Source organism: Mastacembelus armatus, chromosome 21 (assembly GCF_900324485.2).
Source record: "Mastacembelus armatus chromosome 21, fMasArm1.2, whole genome shotgun sequence".
NCBI lineage: Eukaryota > Metazoa > Chordata > Actinopteri > Synbranchiformes > Mastacembelidae > Mastacembelus > Mastacembelus armatus.
Genome location: NC_046653.1, coordinates 13,330,368 through 13,349,293, shown reverse-complemented (window position 1 = coordinate 13,349,293; position 18,926 = coordinate 13,330,368). Strand labels below are relative to the sequence as shown.

At 40.8% G+C, this 18,926-nt stretch overlaps 3 protein-coding genes and 2 long non-coding RNA genes across 19 annotated transcripts in view; 2 read left to right on the top strand and 3 right to left on the bottom strand.

Moving 5' to 3' along the window:
- The window catches only part of tanc1b (tetratricopeptide repeat, ankyrin repeat and coiled-coil containing 1b), an 87,079-nt gene extending 85,711 nt beyond the window's left edge, over window positions 1–1,368 (bottom strand). For all 4 annotated transcript variants that reach the window (XM_026294856.2, XM_026294857.2, XM_026294858.2 and 1 more), the window contains exon 1: window positions 1,249–1,368. The gene's annotated coding sequence lies outside the window, so the exon portion shown is untranslated. The remainder of the gene's footprint in view (window positions 1–1,248) is intronic.
- A 3,164-nt stretch (window positions 1,369–4,532) lies between these two features.
- dap1b (death associated protein 1b) lies at window positions 4,533–6,280 on the bottom strand. Of its 2 annotated transcripts, none has more exons than XM_026295676.2 (4): window positions 6,112–6,280; window positions 5,440–5,536; window positions 5,185–5,251; window positions 4,533–5,028 (listed from the first exon to the last, which is right to left on the bottom strand). In XM_026295676.2, the coding sequence occupies exons 1-4, from the start codon at window positions 6,182–6,184 to the stop codon at window positions 4,912–4,914; spliced, it is 354 nt and encodes a 117-aa protein (XP_026151461.1). In that variant the 5' UTR covers window positions 6,185–6,280; the 3' UTR covers window positions 4,533–4,911. The 2 variants fall into 2 exon arrangements, with proteins under 2 accessions (XP_026151461.1, XP_026151462.1); XM_026295677.2 differs by having other exon boundaries at window positions 5,185–5,248.
- Window positions 6,281–6,303: 23 nt separating this feature from the next.
- On the top strand, window positions 6,304–7,025 carry LOC117152796 (uncharacterized). Its single transcript, XR_004463359.1, has 2 exons — window positions 6,304–6,428; window positions 6,893–7,025. It is a non-coding gene; the product is annotated as an uncharacterized LOC117152796 (long non-coding RNA).
- Window positions 7,026–8,295: 1,270 nt separating this feature from the next.
- Window positions 8,296–8,800, top strand: LOC117152792 (uncharacterized). Its single transcript, XR_004463348.1, has 3 exons — window positions 8,296–8,352; window positions 8,492–8,540; window positions 8,694–8,800. It is a non-coding gene; the product is annotated as an uncharacterized LOC117152792 (long non-coding RNA).
- LOC113123037 (plakophilin-4) overlaps window positions 8,397–18,926 on the bottom strand; it is a 69,617-nt gene continuing 59,087 nt past the window's right edge. For 9 of the 11 annotated variants that reach the window (XM_026294772.1, XM_026294775.1, XM_026294770.1 and 6 more), the window contains 11 exons: window positions 16,445–16,628; window positions 15,561–15,678; window positions 14,708–14,899; window positions 14,278–14,451; window positions 13,818–13,968; window positions 12,499–12,691; window positions 11,945–12,029; window positions 11,513–11,630; window positions 11,278–11,418; window positions 10,433–10,494; window positions 8,397–9,424 (listed from right to left, as the gene is read on the bottom strand). In XM_026294772.1, the coding sequence (XP_026150557.1) occupies window positions 9,179–9,424; window positions 10,433–10,494; window positions 11,278–11,418; window positions 11,513–11,630; window positions 11,945–12,029; window positions 12,499–12,691; window positions 13,818–13,968; window positions 14,278–14,451; window positions 14,708–14,899; window positions 15,561–15,678; window positions 16,445–16,628 (1,664 nt within the window). In that variant the 3' untranslated portion in view covers window positions 8,397–9,178. Of the gene's footprint in view, window positions 9,425–10,432; window positions 10,495–10,515; window positions 11,108–11,277; window positions 11,419–11,512; window positions 11,631–11,944; window positions 12,030–12,498; window positions 12,692–13,817; window positions 13,969–14,277; window positions 14,452–14,707; window positions 14,900–15,560; window positions 15,679–16,444; window positions 16,629–18,926 lie in introns of those variants that run through there. The other 2 variants (XM_026294778.1, XM_026294779.1) reach the window with 2 other exon arrangements.

The following is an 18,926-nucleotide window of genomic DNA, read 5'->3' as shown; positions in this document are numbered from 1 at the left end:
CGTCAAGCAAGCCCACACTGTTGTAAGAAAAATAATGAACTGCATCTGCATCCTGGTGAGCAGGACGTCCATCCACAAAAAGCCCACCTAAGTACCTTCAAATTGTCTTCAGGAAAGTCTGCGGAGACATCCAAATTAGGCTTTTCTGCAGGGTCATATTGTGAACAGGTGACCCCTCTGTGGCTCCAAGGAGGCCAACAATAATTAGCAGTCTTAGTACCATTTTTTCTTGTAGATTGTAGCCCATAAAAAGTCAGAAAACAGAAAAAACGTGTGCCACGGCTTCACGGATCACCAGCAGTCTAAAAATCTCCAAATAACAACAATATAAGGCTTATCAAAAAATATTATCGCAAATGTTTAGGTTCTGACTGTTGCTGGATCAAAACAAGTCACTGGCATTTGTAAATGAAAGAGATCAATTAATAAGTAGGAAGAAAATAAATAAATAAGCATCAACTGCAGAACATCAGAGGAAAATATTGTTTTTGTGTTGAATCTATCTCCGCCGGCAAACTTATTCCTTTCATCTGAAGCAATTTGCTGCTTTTCACACTAATCATCATCAAGACCCTTCACACGTTTTCTGAAGGAAAGTCAGAGAGCACATAAAGTAAAAAGACAACACCAGCGGTCATTTTACCTCCCTAACTAAATAAATAAGTAACTAATTCACTAAGTAACTCACTGACTAACTTATTTAACTAACTTATTTGACTCACTAACCTATTAAACTAACTCACTGACTAACTTTTTTAACTGACTGACTGACCTATTAAACTAACTGACTGACTAACTTATTTGACTCACTCACTAACCTATTAAACTAACTCACTCACTAACTGACTAACTTTTTTAACTGACTGACTGACTTATTTGACTGACTGACTTATTAAACTAACTCCCTAACTAACTAAGCACCTGGGGCACAGTGGGACCTAACCTAGCCTAGCTAACCTAGCCTGGTGTTAGCTCGGGTGACGGTGACATTTCAGTAACTTCAGAAGCAGCAACAGAGAAAAGTCCTCGAAAGCCAAATAACAGAGTATGGCGACAATAACTTTACCCAGAGCTGTCAGCCCTGTTGGTCTGACGGCTGCTACACGCACATGTCGCGACTTTGCTCCCAACAAACCAACCAAACTTATCACCAAACCTCAGCAAACTTTAGTTTTCAGGACGGGGCAGCCGACACCTCGAGGCTTATTCGTCGACACAGGCGGCTCATGAAGGTTTAAAAGCTCTTACCTGATAAATGTCATGGATATTAGAGAACCAGAAAAAAAAACTTTTCCCGGTCCTGTAGCGTTATCTCCACACGGACTCAATCCCCACTTCATCCAACAAGGTAGGCTCCGGGAGGCTGGGCTCCTCCCCCTGCTCCCCCGCATGAGGTCATCTGCAAGGGGAGCAGATCAGCACAGGGCTGGGAGTCCTCCTCCTCCTCCTCCTTCTCCTCCTCCTCTCTTCTCTGTGCATGTCTCATACACACGACAGGATGCTAGATATGCGAACTGACCTGTTTTTTAGGACAACTAAGCCTCATTCCTGCAATGTAAGCAGGGAAATGAGGGGTTAGGTGCAGGGGATGGAGCCAGAGGTCAGGGACACTGCTCCTGGGGTCAAAAGTCAACATTTTGTTAATTCAATTAGCTGATGAACCCCAACCCTGACTTCCTGCAAGTTTTATTTAAATGAAACACCATCATTTCTCTGTTAATCCACAACTGCTTATAAATTCAATATAATAAACAACCAAACTATAAATGTCTCCTACCACCATCTCTATTCTCCTCCTAATAACTACCTGATTGCACAGGTAATGTGCTGGAAAATTATAAATGAGATGCCGATAAGAGACTAAATAGGCCGTGAGATTCAAATGAAAGCTCATGAAGATGTTTATTTGACATATTACCTATCCAAAGTAGTAACATTTAAGTGTATTTCATCTAAAAATACTGCAATCAGCCTACAGCACTGAGGTGTCACAGCTTTTCTTTTCCAGGCCATCATTATTCAACTGCAGGTCCTGTGCTATGGATGAATTGATTTGTTGATTAATCAATAAGTCAGTTTACATTTAATTAAAAAGTCACCTACATATGAAATAACAAACATTCCTGATTTCAGCTTCTCAAATGTTACTAATCAGTGGCATATTTTAATTTTCTTTTAATGTATATACTAAAAGATTAATTGAAAAAATAATAGATTGATCAACACTGAAAAATTTGTTCTTCATTGCATCAAATTATTATTCCTGTTATAAAGTTGTACTCCTCTCCCCTGCAGTTAGTTTCTGCTTTCCAGACCAAGGTTTTACATGCAAAACATGAAGCTGCTCATAAAATATGATGTATTGGTGCATTAAACCCTCCAAGGTTATAAAAAGTAAGATGACACACCTGGACTGGCAACGCCATTAACATGCAGCTTTGCATTACGGCTCTGAAACAGAGCAGTATTTTTATATCGTGATATCTTTATTTTAGAACATTTTTTTCTACCTTTCCTGTGATTACTTAAAAATGTACAGTATTTATTTTAAACAGACTAATGATACCATTATTTAAAATGACCATCCCACTGTTAGCAGCTTTCATAATTATACTGTGCAACCTCTTCCTCGTTTATGTACATGAGAAGAGGATGGGCTGAAACACGAGTCAAAGCTTTTATGTAAATTTTGCCTAATTGATTTCGGTCCGTGCTAAAAGCAAACAGCAGCTCTGTGCATGCTGCTGAATCTAGGAGTACTATACATATAGGCATATATATAGGCTTCTCTACCTTATTTCATAAAGCACACAATATGCAATATACTATAGCTTCTCTGTGCTCGTAGTGGCTAATAAACTTATATTCAAGTACAAGATTCACAATTTCAAATGAATGCTACTGGATTATTAAATACTCTGCATTTCAAGGACTTTCGTCCTCGCCCTGTTCTGCTTGCTCAGTGCACCAGTCTATGGCGACCTCATGAGGTAACACTAACTTACACTGCTTTTTTAATGTGAAAATACTGTCGCACAAAAGAGATGTTTGACAAAAGTGCAATGTTATAAAAACACTAATTGTGTGTGTGTGTGTGTGTGTGTTGTATTCATTGTGTAAGCAGCAATATAGAGTAAGGAGTTTATCATGATTATTCTGCAACCCTACAGACTTTACCATAGTGATAGAGGAGGCCATTTTGGGACTGCAGACCACATATTTGCAGTCATCCCACTCCTCAGTGTGAGGTGGTGAGGTACAGTTGGTTTGCTGTGTTTTTTCAGTAGTGTGGTGGGCGTCACAGGGTCAGCGAGGATCCTCTGATGGCCAGGAATGGGCAGACACTGGCACTGAAATGCACCATGTTGGCGAGTCAGAAGACCACCAACTGCTTCGATCCTCAAAACAGAGCCAAAGAGGTCTCTGAACTTCACACACAGATGGTATCAAAGGCATTCGAGAACAGCATGAGCATCACAGAGAATTTGAGGTCAGCACATTGTGTTTACAAGGCAATCGTCGTGTACTTTGTTAGTGAACAAACGAGCAGCAGACATTGTTTGTGGACTGTGCGAAGTAAACAATTCAACACACACACACACACACACACACACACACACACACACACACACACAGGTAGCTTATAAATCCTATAGATCCAAATACTGAAAGCAACTATAAGATACTGTACACAGGACAAAATTTAGGATGTGCACTTTTTTTTTTGGTTGTGAACAAAAACATTTGAAAAGAAAATGTTTGAAGATTCCAGCTGTTTTAAGCAAATCTGGTTAATGATGTGAAATTTGTGTGGTATTTGACTACTACTACTATAAACTGGACATTATGTCATTTATGGAAATTAAATAAAACAGAAAATAAAAACACTTTTCATATTGTCTTTTGCTATATATCATGATCTGAGTGAAAGGGGCTGAAAAACATGACATTATACTCAATCTTATCTTTGTTAAGTTGATGTTTTAACTTCCCTCTGCATATTTCCACCCATCAGGGCTTACTCTTCACAACTGAGGAATATAAGGGGGAAACAAGGAAAAGGTTTATAATCCAATTGATCATCCACCTAATTGACAACAGACCCCAGGCCTATGTTCATGAAAACAAGCCTGCACCAGTGAACTGCACCACAGCCAGAATGAAGTAACACTTTCTACAGCTGCATTCAGTGTAACACAAAACTGTGATTATACTGATAACAGTATACTCACTACTTAACATAAATATGTTAATATCACTCATTACATATATATATTCTAAATAGTATTGTACCACATCACTTAAAAGTGCTTTTATATAACATATGTGGCCATTTCTGATTCATGCACATGAAGTGCATAGGTACAAGTACAAAATGATCAACATATGTAAAAAGAAAAACAAAATTCAGATTAATCAACACAACCACTAGTTTTAAGTTTATAAGCAACTATTTGCTGCCATCTAGGGGTCATTGACATGTACTGCAGAAGAAATTGTGGAACTATAAAATAAACGTTCTGCAACAACCATTGCATGCAATGTTTTTTTTTTAATTAAATCTAGTAAGTGCAAAACAGAACAAAGCAAAGAGTCTCAAAAGCTTCACTTTATACCACCCCACCCATTGCTTTAAAGATGCTTATATCAGAATGCCAACTATTGTTCCAACAGCTGGTAAATATAACTCCTCTTTACAACACTAGAAAAAGGCACATTGAATGCTGATGTATAATATCACAAACAATTACAGTCTGAAAAGCTCATTCCTTCCTTCTAAATAAATGCAGAGTTTGATGAAAGCTTTTTGCAAATCCCACAGGTCACAGGCAACCTGTCAGCCGCCACCTCGTCCAACCCTTCATGTTTGTCTTGCATAACTGACATAACATGGCACCCTCCTCAACGCGCTCAATACTTCCTCGGCTGCTGGATGAAAAAGGTTCGGGGCGAGTGGGGTTTCTCCATTGCTGGGTGCACCTTGCTGTGCCTCACGCTCACCGGTGTCTCTGGAAAGTTGTGGCTCAGCTGTAAAAGATGTCAAGCAAGAGTGCGATTATCCACAAAGCTGTGTGGCCTCAGAGGCCCTGTCACTAATCCAGTTTGTTCAGCTGGGATAAACCTGGAACGGCAAGTAATGACTGACTTCAAATAAAAACAAAAACAAGGAAAGGCTTTGTTTACCTTGTCAAGAGTTCCTGTCAGAAGTATGCTAACTTGTTGCATCCTGTTGGAGGTGACAGAGGACCTGCTGTTCCAAATACATGAGCTTTACTAAACCTTAAAGCACATTTCAGCTGTAATGTACAAAGTTCTAATGCTCAAAGTGTGCTTGATATTCTAACATCTTAAACACCAAAACAACATTAGTTTGTTGGTCTCTGGAGTTTATACTTTGAAACCATTAATTATCTGCTGTAGATGCAGACTATGTCCTACCTGAGTTTTTCAGACCTCTTGAGCTCCTTCTCCGGAGTCCCATGGGTGGCACTCTCTTCCAAGCCTTTCTTGGCCACACGTTTCCCACCGGCCTTCACTGTTGACCCAGAGAAGATACAGTTTGATTTATATTACCTTAAAATAAATAAATCAGGCACAGCAGTGTGTGTGCACAGGTGTTTTGTTAATTAGTAAGTAAAACAGGAAAAAGCCTCAGGCTCATTCTCTGCAGTGACAAACCTGAGGAAACACTAGAGGCATTTCTGTCACTGAGGCTGAAACACCTTCGCTCTAAACATTATTTTGATATGAACTATTGTCTCTCTACACCCAGTTTAAACCAGCATGTCACACACACACTAATAATGGACATCACGCGCGTGTGCGTGCGCGCACACACACACACACACACACACACACACACACACACACACACTCTCTAACACTAAACACTAACACTAACAGATTAACAGGACAGGTACGTGCATGCTCGAACCCGAGCCTGTATGAGTGTACAGGTCTAACAGGCCTGAGAGGCCAATCAAAGGGTGCTGGCTGGCTCTTCCTCTCGCTCTGCACGACTCTCTGTTTATCTGGGTCGAGTGGTGAAAAACAACGAGGCTTTTAGTCTTAATGTTGAAAAATCAAACCAAATGAACAGCTCGAGTTTACCTGCTGGAGGGTGGCCAGCTTTCAGCAACGAAGTCTCCTTCGCTCCAGATTTGGAGAGTTGTTGTTGCACCATGATTTGTTTTTTTTCTTTGTTTTTTCTGAAGCAAACTTTCCAGAGAAACGCAAAGGAAGCTCGGAAACTCTTCTCACCGCCCACTCTGCTCTTTTTATGCTGCACCGCAGATGACGCCGCGCAGGCTGCAGGAAGTCTGCGGCCACAGAGAAACGCCCATTGAGAGTTTCTTTCATTGGTGTCGGGTATTTACTCCTGAAGTGAAACTAAAATCTGCGGCAGAATGTTTACATTGGTCTTAAAGGTTTGGATTTCTAATGCACATCTCTTTAAGTTCCCATTTATTCTTTTCCTTTTTGAAGAACAGATCATTGTATTTTGAAAAACAATACGTGCAATGCAATCTGAAAAAAGTCTTATATGTTAAATGAATCCAAGCAGGCCAAAGCCAAATGCTCCTTCATTCCCAGACAGACTTTGCAGCTTCAATTAGTACACATTAATACTAACTTTGTCATGTTAAGGCATATGAAAGTACACATTCAGTACATACACAAATGAACAAACAAATAAAACTGCAGTACAAATGCAACTGTAGTTTCATCAGCCTTATGAGGACAGTGGCCGAGGGTCTAAAAGGTCTGGCAGACTTCACAGGCCCATCTCGTCATTCATCTCATCAAGCTTTTTTTCAGGGTGAGATTGGGTGTTTCTACGCTCAGTGTTTACTGAGGCCTCAGTGCTTTTATTTTTGTTTCGTTTCTAAAGGGTCCAAGGATCAAAGCCGTAAGCCGTGATGAAGTGCAACAAAACACAGTGACTCAGGGAGGTGTCAGTCAAACGCAGACTACAGACACCCACGCTGATCTCATCAACCAAATTAAATCAACACAACTGTGGGTGTGTAACCAATGTGTTGTCAATCCAAATAATCACTTCTGGCATACAAACTTGCTTCTGCGGTTGCAAATAATGAACCTAACTGGGTCTGAAAGGTGTCCTATGTGGACTCTTCTGCTCTGTCATTTAGCATTTCACTGGCATCTCTAGTGCTTTCAGGACTTTGACTGAATGCTCCCACTCAGGACAGTGTTATTTTGTCTGTCAAAGCACAGGCTTGGCTCAACTGTAGCTAAATCACATGTACTAAAACCAATTGAGATGCAGGTGCTACAAAGAAGTGTTGTACAGAGCCGCTCTGGTGACATTCAGGGGGGAAAAATCCTTTTGCACAATAAGGTTTGGGAATGAGCTGGTTTCATGTGTGGTGATGAGTTAGTATGATGTGGCCACAACTTCAGAATTTGTGGTAATGAGATCATCATATTATTAACTATGGCAGGTACTAGATCCATTAAAATATCAATAACAAGCTTGTACGTCAGCTGCTTGACATCATAGATGCAGTAAATTTATATATAAGATGCTAAGAAGGGTGAGACCTAATATGTTGTAAGCTATAAAGATAACTTTCTCTGTTTTTGTCTGTGTATCTCTAAATGCTGTATTTCAGCTACATACCTGTAGATTATCATCTGCCTGTAGCTACTGGCTCTACTCAGAGAGACTCTCTGAAAACCCACAGATTAATTCAAACACCAGGCTCACACAATAGTTTTTGTTTTGGATTGATTTAATGGTGCAAATAAAAGTGTGGCTCCTTTAAGATAGAGGGAAAATGCATTCCAGAAAAAAAAATATATTAAGATAATTTCAACCTGGGATCTGAAAGTGCTGATTTGCTGCTGCTTTAATGATTTTTATTTATTTTTTTGAGTAGTTGACCAACTTTACTATTTATATGGGTAAATTGTGGTGGCAGAGCTGTCCACTGCTTGTGGTGCTAAAACACTTTAACTCAAGAAAACCCACCTGTGCAACTCAGATTCCATGTGGTTTTAAATTGTCTTCAGAATCTACATGCCAGACTTCTTATATTTTAATGTGTAAACAATAAAACATTTTTTTTAATCCGAAAATATGTCTGCCTGGGAGTAAACACAGGGCCAACCAATAAGTTTTGATAGGGATTTATTCTGCGATGGTGAAGTTAATGAAACCCAGGTCTACTGGTTGAATATTGGCCTCCCCTTACATGTGTGTGTGTGTGTATGTGTGTGCATGTAACTGTAATGAACCACTTTTCCCACAGGAGAAAAAAAAAAGCTGTTCAAAAAGAGAGAAGAGTCTTATTTCTCCTCGTGTGCACAGAACATGGCCGTAACCAGGTAACGTAAGTGTTTACACTCTTGTGAAAAGATGAAGTACACAGTTTAAAAAACAAAACTGATCTTTTATTATTTTAACATGGTTGTGTTATGACGTCACCTCTGTCCACATATATCTTTGTATTTTTATGCATCTAAGGAGATGTAACATGGCACGAGTTTCTTTTTTAACCAGTGCTAATTGGCAGGTAACATGTTTTTTCTCTATATTTACAATAAACTGAAGGAAATGTACAAGACTCCATGGCATTACACAGCTTCAACATTTAGTACAGATACAATTTGATCTCTCTGTACAATCTAACATTAGTTCATTATTTTTTTTTTTCCATTTTTAACAGATATGAGTTCATGATCCATTTGGCTTCAGCACATACATATTCCCCATCTTGACTCTTACCACAGACCCTCTGTCACATGACTCACACCTTTCACCATGCTATCACAGCTAATAGTTTCAGAAAGAAAATAAAAACTAACATCTAGACAGAGCAGGACGCACGTAGTGTCCATTACCCTCCTCAACGGGCCCCAGCATGATTCCATCTTCCTCTACTAAATAAAAAATAATTTAAAAAAACATTCCTTGATTTCCTTCTTTGGCACACATTCCATGGTTCCATCTGGTGTTGTTCAATCCCCACCACACACACATACACACACACAACTTTCAAACACGCACACTTATAAAGCCAAGTTCATGAAAACATTTATTGGTTCTTGCGTGCTCCTCGGCTCTTTGCCTCTGCTGCGGGTTGAAGACGCCCTTCATCACGTCCCAAAACGAGAAACAGGGATGAGAGAGGACTGTGATCGGAACGCAGATCTACACCCAGGAGTCCGGAGACCCCGGATACTGCTCTGCCCTGTAGGAAGGCCTCCGTGTGCTAGCGTAAAAGTCCACATAGTTGGCGGTAGATTTCAGTCTATGAGGCTGGGCGTTGTAGTCGACTGTAGGTGGGTAGGTGATGACCTCCTCCAAGTAGGGGTCGTCATAGCCATGGGGATGTTGCAGGTACATTCTGTAGGTATCATAGTTCCTCCTGCCTGGATCCTCTGTATAATACACAGGCTGGAAACCAAAAAAAAAAACAAAAAAGTACTTTTACTTTTGGAAATTTAAGTACTTTTGCTGATCTTCTGTAATTCTGAGTAAAAACTGAACGCACAGATTTTGATTGTATTTAGGTGTTTGTTATGGGTTACCATGATTATTCAATTTTACTTAAAGGAATAGTTTTTGAGTTAAATGACTGTATTACAGTCCTGTAGCCTAGCATTAAAGGTAATAAAGATTAATGATGTCTGTGGCGACTAATGCAAAACTGCTTTGAGGTAAATGGTGAAAGTTCAGAAAGTAGATGGAATTGTGTTTGTCTGAAATAAGTGGGGTAATGAATGCTTTTATACATGCAGGATACAAGTGAACCCACATCCTGCCTCCTCCTCACTGTGCCAATTATCTGAATGGGCACACATGGATGTGTCCCACAGTGACAGGTGCCTGAGATGCACCCAGACTATCACAATCCCAGCAGTCACATTCACTATCCCTCAGACAATAGTTGATGTGCGGGGTCATTCCCAGCATCGCCATTTATCCGCTGTGGAATACCTGTCAGTCTCTTTGTATTAGTCAACTGTGGTGGAAGAGCTGCTTGTTCTCGACTGGTTTAAACAGCAAAGAAGAGGGATCTAAAACAGGGACCCTGTAAAAAAAGTACTATCAAACACTCCTAGAAGAAAACACTGATTTCCAAGGACGGGTTCACATCTACAGTTAACTACTAAGCCAAGAGGGTCTCAAATGAGCAGGTGATTATTTTACATGTAGTAATATTCAAAAGTTGTATCTGTGCCACTTTGTGCAGTCTTCATTGCTTTATGCTCCATGTCCTGAACGTATGTTACTGTATGTTGTATGTACAGTAATTAAAGTGATGACTAAAATATTGTATAAAGAATAACTGCTTTAGTGGGACTGAATGAGAGCAGACATAACTAGCAACAAATAAGAAGTGAGGGTCTGTGAAGAACAACCAAATTATACAGAGCTCTTATTCAGAAGGAATATATTCACCTGTACTCTTCTGGGCTCCTCTCTTGTTGGTGAGTAGTAATATGAAGAAGGTTTTCCAGACCCTTGAGAAAAGAAATAAACAAACAAACAAAAAAAAAGGCTCTTATAGTGGGATTTAATACAAATATGCTTCCTTTCATATCAGCGAAAAAGTCTGCACATCCCCAGATGGCAAATGTCTGTATTTAGATAGGACAGGATCAAGAAGTGCTATACTGTGCTGGCGAGCAATAACACCAAATAATAGAGTTGGCCACTGCTGTTCTGTTGTTTACATAGCCCATGGGATGGGCACTTTGGCACTTTATCCAACTGGCAGAATCCAGAAACTCAACTTCCACTCTGCTATGTAATAAATGAACTGTTGAGGCTGCGCTCGTTTTGTTGATTTTACCTGGCCCCTGCTCCCACCAACCAGTGTAGGCTGGCCAGAACTCTCATCTGGCTGTAGTAATTGTGGGTGCCCACTCGCTGCCCCTGTCTGCATGTTGCTTGACTTGGCCTCCCTAACAATGGCACCATTGTAGTATGTGTGTGTCCACAACTGGCTGGTTGGTCCATTTTACTGCTGTGCAGAGCATTTTCGGCACACAAACAGCTGAGAAGTCCGGTGAATTAAACTGACTGACTGTCTCAGGGTTGGCAGACTTTGATGGAGACGATAAAAAGGGCTGTCTTGGAAGAGAGAGGAGATTGGCTTTGGAATCTGCCTGGAGCGCTATGAGGGATAAAATGGATAACGCCCTGCAAAGGATAGCCTACAGTCTGGTGCAGACAGTGGATATGGTTTCAATTTGATTTGTAAAGCATATGAAGAGCTTTCAGATATGTACATGGCTGAGTACCTGTATACTGTTTTTTATGTATAGTGTTGTCCCCTTGGTAATTATAAAATTGCATAGTTGACTGTGCTCTCTGATAATCTCTGATACTGTCTCTATGCTCTTTGATGCCCAGCATGGCAGGAGACGACGTTGCACTGGCAGCTGTAAAGGAAAAAAACAAAAACAAAAACACATTTCAACATTAGATTATAGAGGTTTTCCTGTTTGAATCTAGCGGGTTGATGAAAGAACCTACCAGGGTGGTTGACTGGGGACATTTGAACAGTGCTGGTTGGAAGGGTGGGCTGGGATTTGAACCTGTCGCGTTCAAGCGTTGACACTGGTGTGAGGAAATGGTTTTGGTTCCATCCATCCTGTTAAGGAAAACATGGTGCTTTGAATAACTAGAACACTGCTGAATATTGTAGAACACATCTGTGGGATTGGTAAAAATGCCCTTTCTTTGGTCACAGAGGGACTATTTAAAAAAAACAAACTGTGCTGTTTGGTCCAACCTATAACTGTATTGTTAAAAGGCAAAGTTAGCAAAACTTTTAAAACTTCAGTATTTAAACAGTATGGTTTTGGTTAGTTACACTGGTCTTCCTTGTATGTTATCATGCACAGACAACATTAGACTGGTGATTGACTGGATGGTACTATCATGCATCACTACCATTGCCCTTACTTTTTTATAGATGGCACGTAGATCCCGATACTGCCACAGTGTGTTCAGCACCTGAGCAGCTGCCTTAACCACCTTCATAGAGTACCTGGAAAACAGAGAAAAACATAAACATGTCTTTTTGAGTAATCTTCAGTCACTTGAACCTAATTTTCTATTAAACTATAAATATTACAGGGCAGTATGACTGATAGAAGAGAGTGTCCTCAGTGTGTTTTTACCTGGAACATTACTAATATATACTAGGCTAGAAATAGCTGCTGCCATTGTTCCACAGGGACATAAAACCTCAATGCACACAAAACCACCTTCCCTGCAGCTATTGCTTCTCTTTGCTCAGGCATTTAAAGATTGTGCCAGTGTATGTCTGTGTGTAAAACTCAGACTGCCTAACATCCAGGACAGTTTATACAGCCGAGCCACAGCTGATTACTGTTTGGGTGTGTGTGTGTGTGTGTGTGTGTGTGTATGAAACGCGCACATATTAGCGAGTCAGCTTTGTGTGCTCTACACTCTCACAAAAAGCATTTGGACAAATATGTGCTGCTGCAGCACACCTGTCTCCTCTGCCCTTGGTGATGTTGACCAGCTTCTCGATGCCGCCCGTGTCGGCCAAGGCCTTGGCGTTCTCCATGTTTTTGCTGGTGACCTCGTGCAGGGTGCAACAGATGGCTGCCACAGTCTCATCTGACAGCAGGGTGGTGTTTCCCCCAGGGAGACGGTTGACCAGGTCCCTCATTGCATACTTCCCTGAGAGGGAGGAGAGAAAGAGAAGCATGCAGACAATATGTTATGACATACTCTAAAGCAGGTTTGCAGGAAGAAGCGTATGCACAGATGAGAGAGGGGGTTGTCATACAGTGACTCCCATTCCTTTTTAACATGTTGCTTAATCTATAAGGGGATGTCTGTCATTGTGACCTAAACTACATTATGTGATTTCTGTATCATGAAGTATATAAGTTTAATTTGCTTGATATGGCAGTAAGGTAGGCAGTTTTTCTAAATGACACTGCTTTTTTGGCAAACAAGGGCATCAAGAGGTTGTGCATCCTGCTTCCCTCTCCCTCCTTCAGCAGAGCAGCCTGACTGAGCAACCTGACTACATGCAGCACAAACACCCTCCCTCTCTTTCTTACAAACACACACAAAACCAGAAGCAACTTAAACCAGCACTGCAGTTCCTCTCCCTGCTGCCCACAGGCGTCGCCCATGCCTTGTTGGAACTGTAGCTGCTCATTAATTGCACACAGAGAGAACATGTTAAAACTCATTTTTCATTAAATGAGTCCTTTTCATAGAACAGAAAAGGCTGGAGTGAGATAAAATGAAAAATAATAAATAAATAGTTGCAAAATTCCCTGATTCTGTTTCTGCATTTGACTTTAAGGAATAATTTTAAAAACTATATGAAAATATTTATGCCGTGAATAGGAATCTTACACCAAGGATGAAACAGATATAATGTGTTGAACGTACATATACAGTAATACAGTACTATATCTAAAATACAGTAAAATATCTACAGTGCTGTATGACCTACATGTCAGTTGGGTGTAAGTATCGTTCTGATACATTACTGCACCAATTTCTTAAGGACCCTTTATAACCTCCTTAACTCATCAGTTTGAATATGTATTTGTATTACACATCAACATTACGTGAATGTTTTTACACACAGTTTTTACACACAGTTTTACACTTATTCATGTGTGTAGTCAAGCTAATCCCATTTAAAACATGGCTTCATGCTTATGGATGCAAAATGTGCAGGAGCTAGTATTTTATTGTATTTAGAATCTTGTTTATTTTTTTCACTCCCAGCTGAATCCATTACAGGCTGAAAGGTACGTTGTTTGGTCGTGTGGGTCCTAACCTATGAGCTCTTTGTTCCTGACATCCAGTGCCATGTTTCTCAGAGCGGTGGCGACTGAACACACCACCCTGTCGTTATCCATCCGCAGCAGCTCCACTAGGATGGGCAGTCCTTTCTCCTTACGCACTGCTGCACGAATATATGCCGCAAACTGTACACACAAAAACACGCACAAAAGACATTAAAACATAAAAAGGGTTTAGACACGGCACAAGAAAATGAGATGTGTATTTTTGCATGTGATTTGAAGTGTAAAAGTGATGTCTGCCTTGACTGCCACAAAAGAAGTGAGCTGTTGAATCTTTTTTAACCAGCTGAATAGATGCTTTGTCTTCAAGGTAATCACAATTAACCATATGTATAAAATAAAGAGAATGTGTGTATTTATTTGTGTATTCTCAAAAAACAACAACAAAAAAAAAACAAAACAAACAAAAAAAAAAACCCACTGGTACACTACCTTCCAATTGCCAGCTGACAGGTTCTGAAGGGACCCAGCAGCACCCTCCAGAGTAGCAGGATTTGAGCTCTCAGCCAGGAGTGTCAAGTAAGGTTTGACCACTGCAGGGTGCCATAGCGTCTCTGCGCCTTTGGGAGACTTGGAAAAACCGGGGATTGGTCCCACACCGTCCCACTGAACAAACAATAGTGTTCAGCTGAATATAGTTTCTGATGCAGAAATTTTGTTGGAACTTTTCAGAAAGATGCAATGTGTCACAAATAGATGTGTAGTTTTGTGGCTGTGGTCTGCACTACTTGGGAAAGTGTTAAATTTTCCAAATGAAAAAAATCCACAAATAGAAATTCCATTCATCATGACATAAAAGCACACTGACAACTGATTTCAATAATGTTCTGTGACTTTATTTTTAAAAAAACATCCTACTCACTGTGTCTTCCTGCAAGCTCTTTTTTTTCTTCTTTTTCTTCCTGCCCCAGCAACTAGAATCCACCTCTTTACTGGGTGACTCGCTTCCCAGTAAGCCGTCTGGCTCCTGTCCCCCGGTCAGCCGGGATGGCGGCATCTCCAGCTCAAGACGATATGACAGGTTCCTTAGAGTACAAATACAGTTCTCCACAATCTGAAGGCAGGCAGAAGAAGAAAGGGGTTGGGGAGAGCAGTTACAGCAGTAGCTTTCTAAATCACCATGACAAAAGCTACAGCATCTACAGCCAATGTGGGGTACTACAGGCCTGCTTTGGGCTGTGTTACAAATCAGTTAGTTAGGGGAACCTGAGGGTCTCCAGCTAGAAAGAAGATCAGGGCTATAGCCAATGGACTTAATGTCACAGCCTTTGAGCTCTGTACAGGCTTTGCCTCACAGTCTGTCAATGAACATATAGCTTTGACAAAAATTGGAGTTCCCAGCGGAGACCATCTGCACTTTACACATTGCCATCTACACATTTTAGATGAGCCACCTGAGATTTCAGGTCTTTTACAGTGGAAAAATGAATGTCTGCGAGTTGTAATTTATTTTCTCTTACTGCCAAGGAAGAGTGTTAATATACTGTATATGTGGTCAATGAGGAAGTCTACTGTATTCTCAGTACAATACAGTGGGTTGTGCTTTAGGGGACAATGCACATAAAAAGGTTGTTGCTGGTGGCTGTGATTTAGACGGAGGCAATAAAATGATTCAAACTGTAAGTAGGATTTTCCCCTGAGCCTCTTATCATGTGGCAACATGTTTTCCTCTTGGCTAAATGTGTGCATGTGTGTGTAGGTGTGTTAATGTGTACCTTGCTGTCGAAGTCAGAGGTGTTTACACAAGCTTTGATGACGTAGAGCAGTGAGTCAACCAGGCCCTCGCAAGTACGCATCTGTTTTCTGGCCTCTTCGCCAGCTGAACTCAAGTTCCTGTTTAACACACACACACACACGCACGCACACACGCACACATGCAAATTAGGCCTTTGATTTGGGGCCTTTGCTCAACAAACAAATGAGCATACATAAACACACAAAATGACAACTATGTGTGTGTCCCACTTGAATGTGTAATGTTTTTTTTTCGCAATTCCTATATAGCATCAATAATGTATGAAGTGTGCGTGTGTGTGGCCTGACTAGAGTCATTATAAATCTTTGCTCAGTAAATAAGAAACTAAGTGTGCTTGCACACACAGTGTGCCTATGTTTGTGTGTACACACTCAGTTCTGCTGGCTGCCACCAATTAAAGGCTGAGCTCTACATGCAGCACAATGTCTTCAAAGGAAGACGCCCCAGGAGAGGAGCAGAGACTATTACATCATCCTTGAGGCTAATAGTCTGTGAAACAACGATGATGGCTTTGAAACAGACAAGAAAGGTCAAAATCCTAGCTATCTGACAAAAACATCCTTAGTCAAATGCCATTGGTAATGTTATTTTTACTCTGATGTTGGATATTAAAGTCATATGACAAAACACTCACCATTCTAGCTATGCAAATGTGGCTTTTCATTAGTCTCTAAAAATGATGTTTTTTCTGTGCATGGTTGTGGTGGGATCACTCTCCTATTATATTTTTTTTACATGGCATTTTATACAGGAGCCACAGTACGAGCTCGTTCCACACCGGATGTAATAGCATCAAATGCCCACAGTGGGGTGCTAGTGCCAAGTGTTCATCAGGTGGTTTACCTCAGACAGCCTGTGGTGTTTCTTAGCACCAGGGATGAGTGAAACTTCAGCTTGTGGTCGTCATCGAAGGTGGAGCTGCTCCATCCGGAGTGAGGGATGATCACAGTGTTGGTCAGAGTCGTTAAGGCGTCCCGAATGATTGTCATCTTTACGGCGTCACATGACGACAGGTTCCATAGCACCCCTGCAGAGACACCCATGTGCAAACACACAGGCAATGAGAAACAGACACGCAAACCTTCAGTCATGTCAGCTGTCATATGTAGTTAGGGTAAACGAACAGAGAAGCCACCAACTTGTGCTTTTAATAGCTCAGTTTGTGAGGATGGGATGTGTCCATGAACAAACACACAAAAACAAGCAGAGACAGACACATCCACACAGAGTGAAAATACTAAGAAATTAAATCAAAGGCATCAGATATTCATATTAAATTTCATCTGCAGTATATCCTCCGGGTGAAGATTATTTGCTGAACTGAAAAAACAGGGACAAGGCAGGGATTCATATGGCATGGGCTCAGTCATTTGAAATGAAATATAAATTATGTAAAATCTTCCGAAATTATGTCATAATTGACTCAGTTCAAATATACTTTTGGTAACCACTGATAATCACGTGCAGTCCTGGCAGCCTTTGATGCTGCATCTGTCAAGGATTATCCAGCACGTAGCATGTTCTTCCAATTAGATTGCTCTTGCTGCTAGGCTTATACTAAGGCATAGGCTGACTTCTGCAGGGTCCCAGTAACTTTACATGAGACTAATGCTGCTTCTACTGCAATCTACTGTAGAGACACTGGACTAAATATACAACTAATATTCAAAGAAAAAAGCTGCTACAACAAAATGTTAAAGTGCAATTACTGTACAAGTAGTTCGTATGTGTGTTTGTAGTTCTCCTGTGATTGCTTCATGACTTATGCATCGGGTTTGCAATTTTGCTACTGTTTTTGCTCTTTCACTTGGCGACCTTGGTTTGTAAATGCAGAACACAGTACATGACCTACACAACAGGACAAGCTATTACACTGAACTCTGCGTATGTATATGTATTTTGTATACAAGGACACCTCAATAGGAGATGTCAAAAATAATTATTAGCTTTCCTGACTTCTTTTGCAACCTCCTAGTTTATTGTCTCTCAAAACACTGTTCTCTCTCACTCTCTCTTGCTAAATGAGCTAGTGGAGATGATAGTAAGTCTATAATCCACCCCAGGAGCCCAATTTAAATACACTGCTAGCAGGAAGACATATAGACAGGTACGTATATGCCTGCCAAAAAGTGTCTGTGCCTGTTGTATAATCAGCAGTCATTTTACTTTCAATTATCCTTATTAACACTAGATCAAAGTGCTTTAAAACCCATTAAAATCCTTAAGTGAACTTTCATTATTTCATACATTTCGACAGATTAACAAAGCAAAGTTGAGAATTAGCCGATTGCTGGCTCTTTAACTTTAAAATGCAGCATGTGTGTTTTTCAACTGAGCTTGCCAGCAGTGAGTGTGGGACTGCATGGCTTAACCCTAGTGTCAGGTGATTTAGTTTTTCTGTTCTAGTCAGACTGAGGGAAACATTTCAAGTTCTTGATCGTGCCCTGCTCCATGTGTAAGCATGTGTTTGCATTTCTCACAGGAGAGTCAGCTGCACTAAAACTTCCCTGAAATAGGACCACTAATGCAGTGGTAACATAAATTCTCATGCCCGCTGACCAACTTCCCAGGTTCTTTTAACACCACAAGCCCCACACTCCCAGACAAGTTCCTCCGCAGACACTCTAATGTCAATTTGTGGAGATGAAACATTCTCTGCAGGATTTCAGACTAGTCAGGTGGTATACCTGAGAAATCAATGGATGAAATCACTGAGGTGTGACTGGTAACACCGTCAGTGGCAACAACACCAGCAGCAATACCCAAGTTATATTTGACAGTCAGATGGAGCAGAACTCTATGTGTGTGTGTGTGTGTGTGTGTGTGTGTGTGTATAAATAGTCCTAAACCTTGTTCTCTGCTCAGTGGCATGTTCTCAGGTGACTTGGCCTGGTTTTGAAACACTGGCCTAAGGTAAACAGTGCTGTGACACCTAGGACAAAAGTCAATTCTGAGCTAAACTCCAGAGAGCAGAAGGGAGGGGGAGACACTGAGAAAGATGGTAGAAAAAATGAGTGGCTCTAACAACTGCTGACGCATTGATCCAGGAAGTGAACTAAACTGAAAATTAGATGGACTTTTTTTTTTAACCTAAGGCTGATCAGCTATAACAGAGTCTGGGGTTTTTATGCAATAGACAGGATGCATGTCAAAAGATCATTGATTATAAATTAGCTGGCCAGAAGGGACTGTATTTGTTTGACTTAGGTCTAATGGCCCTGACACAGTGAACTAGTAGTCTGCTGCTGAATACTGCCCATTGGGATGGTAGTGTGTCCAGCACTACTGGTCTTTAACGTCGGTCAGTTGCCAGAGTGTGCATGCA

Coding starts and splice junctions, on each gene's coding strand:
- dap1b (XM_026295676.2), bottom strand. CDS start 6,184: ATGGTGCAACAACAACTCTCCAAATCTGGAGCGAAGGAGACTTCGTTG. Junction 5,252..5,439: donor AAGAGGTCTGAAAAACTCAG/GTAGGACATAGT, acceptor TATTTGGAACAG/CAGGTCCTCTGTCACCTCCA. Junction 5,029..5,184: donor TGACAGGAACTCTTGACAAG/GTAAACAAAGCC, acceptor CATCTTTTACAG/CTGAGCCACAACTTTCCAGA.